Below are 12,004 nucleotides of genomic sequence, written 5' to 3' on the forward strand. Positions count from 1 at the left end.
GCTCTGTCGCTTTAGTCGTGTCTGACACTCTGCGACCCCATGGACTGTGGCCCACCAGGATCCTCTGTCCAAGGGATTCTCCAGGCACGAATACTGGAGTGGGCTGTCATGCCCTGCTCATAAGCATGTTTATGTCCCCTGAATTGACCCTTTCACCAAAAAATGGCAGGCATCACTGCCCTAAGGGATTTGGGAGATTTTCTCTTTACTGCTACTTTTTGGAAGCCTCCCCTCAAAGCAGGAGACTATCCTGTGAAGTCCGTGAAGGGTGGGGTGGAGGGGAGGAGGGTGGAGGTGGGTATCTTGGAACCAATACCTTGTGGATACTGAGGGATGACTGTAGTTACAATCAGTCATACTCATATTGTTCATTCAGTCTAGCTCAAATTTAAAGCATTTAGTCCTCTGACCAGTCTGGAAGTGATGGGGCTGGTTTACAAGCATCAAACGGTTCTTGCCAAAACCATTTAAAAATCATTTCCCACTGCTTTGTTGGCCTCCATACTGAGTTCTAACTCTTGAGATTGTGATCACATCAAATATTTCTCAATCGGTTTGGCTTCCTGGAAGGATGATTTTATTATCTTTCTTTGATGTACATGTGTGGCACAGATTCTACAACATGCATAATCTCCTCTATCTTTTGCCTCTTTTTTTCAAACTATTCTTTGTCTCCTGTCCTCTATTCTAAATCTACCAGTATTCGTGTTTTTTTCTCATCTTTTTATGTTCTTTTGTTTTGGTTCTTTTTGTTATTTTACTTGAGGAGTGCATCATGTTTGAGAATTATTAATCCTTCTCTATAATATCCCATTTATGCTTGATAATACATAGCTATGGTGTTTGGTTTTGTTTTGTTTTTTGCCACACTGCACTGTTTGTGGGATTTCAATTCCCCGTCCAGGAAATGAACCCAGACCATGGGAGTGAAAGTTCAGAGTTCTAACCACTAGGCCACCAGTGAATGCCACATATCTATGTATTCTAAAAGTAAACACATTCTATGTATTCTAAAAGTAAACAAATATTTACTGAGTGCCAACTGTGTGTCCAGCACTAAAGCTATAGTATACAAGTTTGTCTCATTCACAGAATTTAGTCTATAGATTAGAATAGGCAATGTGGACATACATTCTTTCCACTAGATTATGAAGACTAAGAAACAGTACTGATACAAAACAGCAGCTAGAAAAGACTTTTTGGCGAGCACAGAAACATAAATACTTCAGCACAGTAAATTCAAAGAATGTAGAAAGAGAAATGAACCATCTTCTATTTCACCAGTTGTATCAGCAATTTAGAATTAGAAGGAAACATCTCCAAACCTCACATCCACTGTATTATTTGACTCATGGTCAAACACTTCAAAAGCTTCTTTGATTTTTTTGTGAAATTCTGCTACAGCTATCTCTGCAAAATAAAAAGTAAATAAAATTATTTTACTCTAATTTTAAATTCAAAACAAAGAAATTCAACAACTAGAAATTATTAATATGGAAGAACATGCAGAACACTTCCCTAGTATTCTTTTTCGGCGGGGAGGGGAGTTATGTAGGGGAACACCTTTTTTCTTAGGAGAGGCATGCTGAAGTCTTTAAGAGTGAAATGTTATAATATTTGCAATTTACCTCCCCCGTCCCCTTCCCAATATTCTTTTTGTTTGTTTGTTTCTTTAATTCCTAGATTTATTTTTAAATTTATTTCTTTAATTACTTTATTTATTTGCCTGCATTTGGACTTAGTTGTGGCATATGAACTACCATTCATTCTACTATTTCACTCAGATGCTCTATTTTTCCAGGTTGCAACATAACCTTCAATTGTGAAAACTATCAAAGGGATGTAACAATTTACTGATATTTATTAATTATTAATTTATTATAATAACATGGTGGCAAACTTCTACTTTGATAAGCAAATAAATGTTAGCTCATTATTTAAATGTACAGTTCCTTGCTTACAAGTAAATCTGAATAGTGATCCTTAATGCTTGTTTATCACCTCTGTTTTCTATGTTTTGAATTGTCTGTTCAGGTTCTCTGCTCATCCCTACTGGGATCTTCCATTTTTTTCTTAACAATTTGTAATGAGCTCTTTAAATAATAAAGACTTACTGAAATTCTTACTTAATTCTTACTGAAAGAATTACTGAAAACAATTTAAAGAATTACTGAAAACAATTTTCCGGGTCAGTTGTTTGCATTTGTTTTCCTAAAATGAAAACAGTTCCATCTCCCTTATGAATATCAAAATCACACATGATTACTGAAGACCAAAAAAAAAAAAAAGAAGTTGAGACCAAGTAAAAATTACTTCAAATCCTAACATGCAGAGTTAACTACTCTTACTGTTGCCGTCTAACCTAATGTTTCACTCAACAGTAAATTGTGAGCATCTTTTCATTCTCAAAAAAGTGTTTATTATATTATCATTTTTAGTGGCTGATTATCCATTATAGAACTTTATCATAGTTTATTAAACCAGCTCCCTAACTGTAGACATTTAGGTAGTTTCTAAATGTTTTGTTGTTAAGTATATTCATTCTTGAGTGAACCATTCTGCCCAATTCATCTTTGTGCATTTGTCTTATTGTCTCACTGAAATACGGTAAGTTGAATGCAGCTGAATTCGTGTTAGATAGTGGGAACGTTCTTACTAGTTCTCATAGTAACTTGGGAAAAATCTCACTGGTTATAATACTGTCATTTCACAAAGCTGATATTTGCTTTTTAAATTTAAGATTACCTTTTAAAAGTATGTTATTTTTTATTTTTATTTTAGTCACACTTGTTGAGATTTCTTATCCTTTACAGTTGAGAAACATAGCCTTTGAAAGGACCACCAAAAGAGGGAGAAAATTATCTTTTTTCTACAGGTTTGGTAAACTCAATTCTATTTTCTTCTACAATTTAAAAATATACTTTTTAATCCATCTGAAAGTTATTTTGGCATGATTCAAAGTGAAAGATTAATTTCTAATCTGATTTTAATAATTTTTAATTTACTAAGCACTTGAATTCTTTCCTCCTACTTTACAATGTGTTATAGTCCTTTATGTGATGGAGACTGCTTCCATTGTCTATGCTACTAATTCCATTCTGAATTGTATTTCTACCATTATGTCATTACCATCCCATTTCACTTATTAATATTATCACTGTTGCTGGTCTTCTTCTTAGGAATATTCATTAATATACTCACCAGTGTAAGTCTTCCAAATGAAATTTACAAATTCAAATAAAATTTAGAAATTCCAAATAAAACACCATCGGCATTGCTACTGCAATGAAGCTATACACTGAGAAAGAATGAACATTTTAAAATAGTTTTCACATCTAAGAGATCTATATTAGCTATATAGCCCTTTTTATATCTCCAAATTGAAGGTTATACATTATGGCTTTCCTCATACAAGCCACACACAAATTCTCCAAGAAGATTACACCTCAGTATTTTATGGATTTTGTGGATATTGTGAAGGAATATTTTTGGAAACCTTGAAATTTCTAGAAGTAGAGGTAAATATTAATTTTTTAAAAATTTGCTATTGATCTTATATCCATCTATTTCCCCAAACTTTTATAATCCCTTTTCAATTGGTTACTTTGTATTTTCTGATGATTCATTTGGTCTCTTCTTTCCAAAATGCATACTTTCTTATTTCTCCTTCATGATTTAGGACACTGGCCAGAACTACCAAAACAAGTTGAATTCATAAAATGATAATGATAATCTTTGCTCTTTAAAAACATTATTATTTGATAGATTAGAATACTAGTCCTTTACCAGTAAATGCAATGCTGACTTGTGTTCTGAAATAGGTATTACTAACAAGTCTAAAGCATTATTCTTCCATTCCTACGCCCAACTTTATATTAACAACAATTACTTTTAACAACCTCTAATTAATACTGATGTGAAGAACTCACTCATTGGAAAAGACCCTGATGCTGGGAAAGACTGAAGGCAGGAAGAGAAGGGGACAACAGAGGATGAGATGGTTGGATGGCATCACCGACTCATTGGACCTGGGTTTGAGCAAGTTCCGGCAGTTGGTGATGGACAGGGAAGCCTGGCGTGCTGCAGGCCATGGGGTCGCAGAGTCGGACGACTGAGCAACTGAACTGAACTGAAGTTTTCTAAAACGGGTTCTGTTTCATACTCATTCCTCAACGTGTTTCTCAGTAAAAGGCTGCAATGATCAAAAATGCCTGAGAAAGGCATTTAAAGGATGTGTTTTTGACAAAAACAGACTCACAATATTACATTCTCCTCTTGGGGATTTATCATGCATATTAGCATATTAAAGTCTTTGAGATGTTCTAACGAAATTAATGCACCATTTTCCAAATTTACTTGATCATGAAATCTTCTTTTTCCAATCGTCAGGAATAAATAATGCTTTAATCGACATTTGGAACTTCCGTAACTCAGGAATCCTCATCCACTCGACACAGGTATGATGTGAAAGGATTTCAAGAGCGTCCGAAAACACTGATCCTCTCATCTCTCAGTGTGGCCAGATCACAGTTAGATCTGGCAAAGCGAGGCAGCTGAAAGAATCTATTCCAGGGATTCCTAGCAGGAGGCTCAAGGCAGAACAGGCTCTGACGGCAAGCCCCTTGGTCTACACAGGTAGCAAGCGCAACAAACACCAAGCAGCCAGTGCTCCGTGCTCGCCATGAAAGCGATCCACCTCACACACTCCTATTTCAGAAGCAGAACTCCAACGCACCACTGCTCACCATGGGCAAATGGACAAAGATCCCACGGAGCGAGCAGAGCCGCTCGTTTCCACATGCCCAAGGAACGTAATGTCGGGACCCAGGGAGCTTGTGGCTCTAAGCAGCAGCCCGTAATCCTTATCTTCACACACACTAGCTAATTCTACCCTTCCACCGATGATACCACTTTTCAGTAGCAGCCAAGCTTGCCGCCTGGCTCTAACAACACGTAACATGTTATATAAATTAAATTTACACCGTAATTTTTAAATAATGATATGAGAAAGTTCAACTAGATTAAAAAACCATTTGCAGGGACTTCCCTGGTGGTCAGCTGTTAAGACTCTGAGCTCCCAGTGCAGGGGGCTGGGGTAGGGAACTAGATTCCACATGCTGCAACTAAGACCAGGAGTAGCCAAATAAATAAATAATAATAAATATTAAAAAAAAAACATTTGTGTTACATCACAAAATTTTCAGTTATATTTTTCAATTAAAGGGTATGTGTTTGACAAAAACAGACTCACAGATACAGAAAGCAAACTACTAACTAGTGGTTATCAGTGGGGGAAGGAGTGAGGGGTGAAATAGGAGAATGAGATTGAGAGACACAAACTACTATATATAGAATAAATAAGCACCAGTCAGAATGGCCACCATGAAAAAGTCTACAAACAATAAATGCTGGAGAGGGTGTGGAGAAAAAGGAACCCTTTTACATTGTTGGCGGGAATGTAAATCGGTACCGCCACTGTGGAAAACAATACAGGGGTTTCCTAGAAAACTAAAAGCAGAGGTATCACATGACCCAGCAATCTCACCTCTGGGCATATATCCAGAGAAAAATCACAATTTGAACAGATACGTGCACCCCAACATTCATGGCAGAACCATTTACAATAGCCAAGGCATGGAAACAATCCAAGTGCCCATCAACAGACAATTGGTTTAAGGAGATGTGATATATATATATATACACAATGGAATATTGCTCAGCCATAAAAAAAAAAATGCTATTTGCCGCATGGATGGACCTAGAGATTGTCATATGGAGTGAAGTAAGTCAGACAGAGAAAGACAAATACCATATGATATTGCTTATATGTGGAATCTAAAAAAATGGGTACAGGGCTTCCCTGGGGGTCTAGTGGTTAAGAATACACCTGCCAATTCAGGGAACATGGGTTCAATCCCTAACCCAGGAAGATCTCACAGGCTGTGGAACAACTAAGCCCATGTGTCACAACTACGGAACCCGTGTGCTGCAACTACTGAAGCCCGCATGCCTAGAGCCTGTGGTCCACAACAAGAGAGGCCACCACCGTGAGAAGCCAGCACACCTTGAGAAGGAGTAGCCCACGCTCGCCACAACTGGAGAAAGCCTGAGCCCACGTGCAGCAATGAAGACCTAGCACAGCCAAAATAAATAAATAATCTTAGAAAATAAAAATAAAAAATTTAAAGGGTACAAATGAACTTATCTACAAAACAGAAATGGTGTTACAGATGTAGAAAACAGATTTAGGCTTCCCTGTGGCTCAGTGGTAAAGACGCCGCCTGCCAACGCAGGAGACACGGGTTCGATCCTTGGTCTGGGGAGATCCCGTGTGCCGCAGAGCAACTAAGACTGTGCACCACAAGCCTGTGCTCTAGAGCCTGGGGACCACAACTACCGAGCCAACATGTACAGCTGCCAAAGCCCAAGAGCCCCAGAGCCTTTTCTCTACAAGAGAAGCCACCGCAGTAAGAAGCCTGAGCACTGCAACGAAGAGCAGCCCCTGCTGGCCACAGCTAGAGAGAAGTCTGAGCAGCAGCAACGACCCAGCACAGCCAAAAATACATAAATAAAAAATTTCAGAAAGAAAAACTATGGTCACCATCGGGTAAGAGGGGGAAGGGCAAGTTGGGAAATTGGGATTGACATATACACAGTACTCTATGTAAAATAGATAACTAAGTACAGCACAGGAAACTCTACTCAATACTGTGTAATGGCCTATATGGGAAAATGATCTGAAAAAGAGTGGGTAGATGGATAACTGATTCACTTTGCTGTACAGAAGAAACTAATTTACAGTATTGTAAATCAACTATACACCAATAAAAATTATAAACAAATAAACAGGATATATTATACAGCACAGGGAAATATGTCATTATTTTGCAATAACATTAAATAGAATATAATCTATAAATATTGAATCACTATGTTGTACACCTGAAATGAATATAACATTGTAAATCAACTACAGTTCAATTTAAAAAGGATGAGTTTTTGAAATTATAATTTCAATTGTTTTAAGTTTTTTAATGGCTGAGAAAAATGCTTTCACATTTTTACATAAACAAAGTTTCTCACTGGTAATAAACTATCAAAAATTGAGGATCTTACACTTCAAAATTTAATCAGGAATTGAAAATGTCATCCCTCGGAATCCATGGGGAGAGTGATTCCAGGACCTGCAGATACCAAAATCTGAGGACACTCAAGTCCTTTATATAAAATACCGTAATATTTGCATATAACCTACACATATCCACCCATATAGGCTAAATCATCTTTAGATTACTTATAATATCTAATACAATGTAAATGCTACATAAACAGCTGCTGGCATGGCAAGCTGAAGTTTGAATCTGAAACTGAAAGCTTAGTAAACAACTCTATACCCACCACCTGTATCAAACTATTATTAATGTTTTGCCATTTTTTTCTTCTTTCCTAAATCCCTGTCTTTAATTACAGACATTACAATTATTCATCCCTAAATACTTCAACATGCATCTCCTAAAAATAAGGACATTCTCCTACATAATCCCAATATAATTATGATATTGTTAAAATTCATAAAAATTCACTAAGAACATATAATATCTATTCAATATGCAAATTTCTAAATTGTACCATAAGGTCTGTTTTACAGTTACTTTTTCAATCTACACTCTAATTAAAGTTTATGTCATACATTTGGTTTTAAAATTTTTTGGTCTCTTTTAAACTAAAACAGTCTTTCATTCTCTCCTGGTCTCCTGTCCCTCAGTGAAATTGGCTTGTGGAAGAGACCAGGCTATGCAATGTCTTATAAAATGGCTTACTTTCTGGACTTGTCTGATAGCGTTATTTCACCCTCATGTTAAAAAAACTACTACTCCGTTAAGTTTCATTCCTTCATATCACCTGCTACTCCTTCTCACTACTGTCCTCTACTGATTCTCTGATCACTTTCCTCCAAATTTATCAAGCCAACCAATTTAACTTCCAACAACCCATCCTCACACTTCTATTTGAACATCAACACCTTTCGATTCTAATTATTAAATACTTTCAAAATCAGTCTCCCTCTTCCATTTCCACTGCCACAGTTTAAGTCTAGACCTTCATTGCTTCTGGCCTGGATTAATGCAGTCACTTCCTGTCTGGATTTATGCAATCATTCCCTGTCTTTTTGCCTTTAGTCTCGTTTCCCTCCATTTCCATTCCATCCTTCAAACCATAGTCCACATTTTGCTAGGATTATCTGTTTAAAACAAAAATTTGTTCATACGACTTCCTGGTTTAAAATCTTTCAATGATTCCCAAGTTCTTTCAAAAAAATAAAAAAGCATTCAGTCTCCTAAATCGCGTCTACAAACTGGCCCTTCCTTATCTCAAAAATGTCATTTCTCAATACTTTTTCATACAGATTCTCCACCTTGGAAATCTTAGTAGTTTTTCAATTATTATGCTTTTTCATTGTTATTATGATTGATAGTCCTCTGTATGAAACAGTCCTCTCCTTTTTCTGGATAATTCCTACTTATCATTTGAGACAGTAACACACTTTCCTTTCATCTTCTTTTTGAATTAGGTACCCTCCTGTGTAATCATATAGCACCCATGGATATCTCTATTATAATATTATATCAAACTGTATTGTAATCAGCAGTTAACTAGTCTCCCCTTCCACATTTGTAAACACCTTGAGAACAACTTTGACACTGCCTGGAACATACTAAATTCTCAATAAATGCTTACTAAATAGTTAATAATTATATATGAGACAATCCATGTCCCATTTGGATATGACAACTCACAATTTCCCTTTTTGATGTTTTGTTGGGTATTTTTAACAGAATTATATTTATTTCCTTCATATAATGAAACTGGAGAATGCCTAATTGTTTTTCTATGTCACAGAACAATTTGTGTAGCAAGAGAACTATCTTTTGGGTAAGAAATTGGCAAAGAAGGAAGTTACTATAAAAAAAATGACAGTAAAATATAGTGGTTAACAAATTCAGCAATATATTAAAAGGATTAAACATCAAGGCCAATGGAATTTATTCCAGAGACACAAGACTGTCAATCAGAGTTACATACTACATTCATAGAATGAAGGCAGAAAAGCCACATGATTAGGATAATTGATATAGAAAAAGCATTTGACAAAACTCAACATCCTTTCATGATAATAATATTCTGAAAACTAGGAACAGAAGCAAACTTCCTCAACATGATAAGGGCCTATATGAAAAACCCACAGCTAATACCATTTTCAGGGCTGAAAGACAAAGCCTTTCCTATAAGATCAGGAATAAGATAAAAAAGGCCTCCTTTACCACTTTCCAATATAGTATTGGATGTTCTAGTCAGTTAATCTGGGCAAGAAAGAGAAATAAAAGGCATCCAAGTTGAAAAGAAAGAAGTATAATCATTTCTGTTCATAGATGACAATCTTATTATGTAGAAAACCCTCAGTCTAAGAAAAAAAAGAAACCTGACAGAGCAAATAAATACATTCAGCAAAGTTGCAGGATGCGCAATCAACACACAGAAATCAGTCGCATTCAATATAATAAAAACAAACAATCTGAAAAGGAATTTTTAAAATTCCATTTGTAATATCACTAAAATATCAACCAAACAAAAATACATAAGTTGGATGTCATCAAAATTAAAACTTTTGTGAAATCAAAGGACACTACTAAGAGAGTGAAAAAACAACCCACAGAATGGGAGAAAAATTTGCAAAGCATATATCTGATAGGGATTAATATTCAGAATATATAAAGAACTCCTACAACTAAACAACAACAGAAAAACCAACCCAATTTAAAAAGATGAAAAAATTTGAATAGACATTTCTCAAAAGAAGTTATACAAATGGCTAATTAGTACCTGAAAAGATGTTCAACATCACTAGTCATTAGGATATCTGTTATAAAAATAGGAAATAACAAGTCTTGGTGAAGATATGGAAAAATTGGAACAGTTGTACCTTACTGATGGAAATATAAAATGGTACAGCTTTGTGGAAAACAGTATGGAAGTTCTTCAGAAAATTAAAACCTAATTACCATAAAACCCAGCAGTTCCACTTTTGGGTATACGCTCAAAATAATTGAAAACAGGGTCTCAAGCACTTGCACACCAGTGTTCACAGCAGCATTATTCACAGTAGCCAAAAGGTGGAATCAACCCGAATATCCACTGACAGGTGGATACATAAATGAAAGTGGCGTATGCAGACAGTGGAATATCATTCAGTCTTAAAAAGGAACAAAACTATGAAACTATGACACGTGCTACAACATGGATGAACTCTGAAGATGTTATGTGCTAAGTGAAATAAGCCAGATACAGAAGGACAAATATTGCATGATTTCAAATATATGAGGGAGGCAGAATAGTCAAACTCATAAAAACAGAAAGTAGAATGGTGGTTGCCAGGAGCTGGGAAGAACTTGTCAGGAGATAAGAGGAATACGAAGCTAATGTCTAGTGGGTACAAAGTTTTTGTTTGGAATGATTAAAAGTTCTGATAATGGAGAGGGTGATAGCTGCAGAGCACTGTGAATGTTTTTTGTTGTTGTTCACTCAGTCACATGTGACTTTTGTGACCCCCTGGACTGCGGCATGCCCAGGCTTCTGTGTCCTTCACTGTCTCCTGGAGTTTGCTCAAACTCACGTCCACTGAGTCAATGATGCCATCCAACCATCTCATCCTCTTTCGCCCCTTCTCCTCCTGCCCTCAATCTTTCCCAGCATCAGGGTCTTTTCCAGTGAGTCAGCTCTTCACATCAGGTGGCCAAAGTATTGCAGCTTCAGCATCAGTCCTTCCAGTGAATATTCAGGGTTGATTTCCTTTAGGATTTCCTTTAGGTTTGATCTCCTTGCTGTCCAAGGGACGCTCAAGAGTCTCCTCCAGCAGCAATGTCACTGAATTGGGCATTTGTAAAAGGTTAGAATGGTTTTTTAAAAATCCTAAAAATCGAAGTTCAAAAAGAAAGAATCAACCATTCTAATGACATTGTTCTAAAACTGACTAGTAATGGGTGCACGTGTCTACGAATATATTAAAAACTGAACTGTATATCTTGAAAGAGTGAACTAGATGGTATGTGAATTATATCTCAATAAAGCTGCTATTTAAAAAAATGGAAGGGATATTGTAATTCTTACACTCATAGGTAAGATAATTATATAAGTAAACATTCCTCTTATTCTAATGACAATTTTTTTTGAAGTTACTAAAATATTTTCAAAATGCCAATTAATGTAATTTTTAACATGTTTGTGAAGGCAGTCCTTCTCAATCTGAACTCTTATTTCCTCTTCTTGTATCTTGCATTAGCTGTCTTAGTCTATTGGGCTAAGATATTGGGCTGCTGTAACGAAGTATCACAGACCAGGTAGTTTATAAACAACAGAAACTTTTTTTTCACAGTTCTGGAGGCTGAAATTCTGAGACCAGGATGTCAGTATGGTTCAGTGAGGGCTCTCTTTCAAGTTACAGACTTCTCATTGTATTTTCACATAGTGGAAGATGGTAGGGACCTCTGCACGATCTTTTTTATTAGGGCAGTAATCCCATTCATGAAGGCTACATCCTCGTGACCTAATCATTTGCCAAAGATTCCACCTACTAATAACATGACTTTTGGGAGTTAGGATTTCAACATATGGTCTGGTGCTCAAAAATTCAGATCACAGCTCTATTACTAAGTAATATCTTGTATCTTGTGAACGGGTGTGGCTAGATAGAACACTCTTGCCTTGTTCCTGATCTTAGTGGGAAAGTCTCAAATTTCTCACCATTAAGTCTGATGTTAACTTTAGGTTTTTGTAGATGCTCTATCTCAAGTGGAGGAAGTTCCCTCTATTCCTAGTCTACTGCTAAGTTGCTTCAGTCGTGTCCGACTCTGTGCGACCTCATAGATGGCAGCCCACAAGTCTCCCCCATCCCTGGGATTCTCCAGGCAAGAACACTGGAGTGGGTTGCCATTTCCTTCTCCAATGC

At 36.5% G+C, this 12,004-nt stretch overlaps 1 protein-coding gene across 1 annotated transcript in view; it reads right to left on the bottom strand.

Moving 5' to 3' along the window:
* The window catches only part of EFCAB2 (EF-hand calcium binding domain 2), a 119,423-nt gene that overhangs the window by 67,536 nt on the left and 39,883 nt on the right, over positions 1-12,004 (bottom strand). The window contains exon 2 of the mRNA XM_005690554.3: positions 1,326-1,410. Coding sequence (XP_005690611.2) covers positions 1,326-1,410 — 85 coding nt within the window. The remainder of the gene's footprint in view (positions 1-1,325; positions 1,411-12,004) is intronic.

The sequence above is a fragment of the Capra hircus genome, chromosome 16 (assembly GCF_001704415.2).
Source record: "Capra hircus breed San Clemente chromosome 16, ASM170441v1, whole genome shotgun sequence".
NCBI lineage: Eukaryota > Metazoa > Chordata > Mammalia > Artiodactyla > Bovidae > Capra > Capra hircus.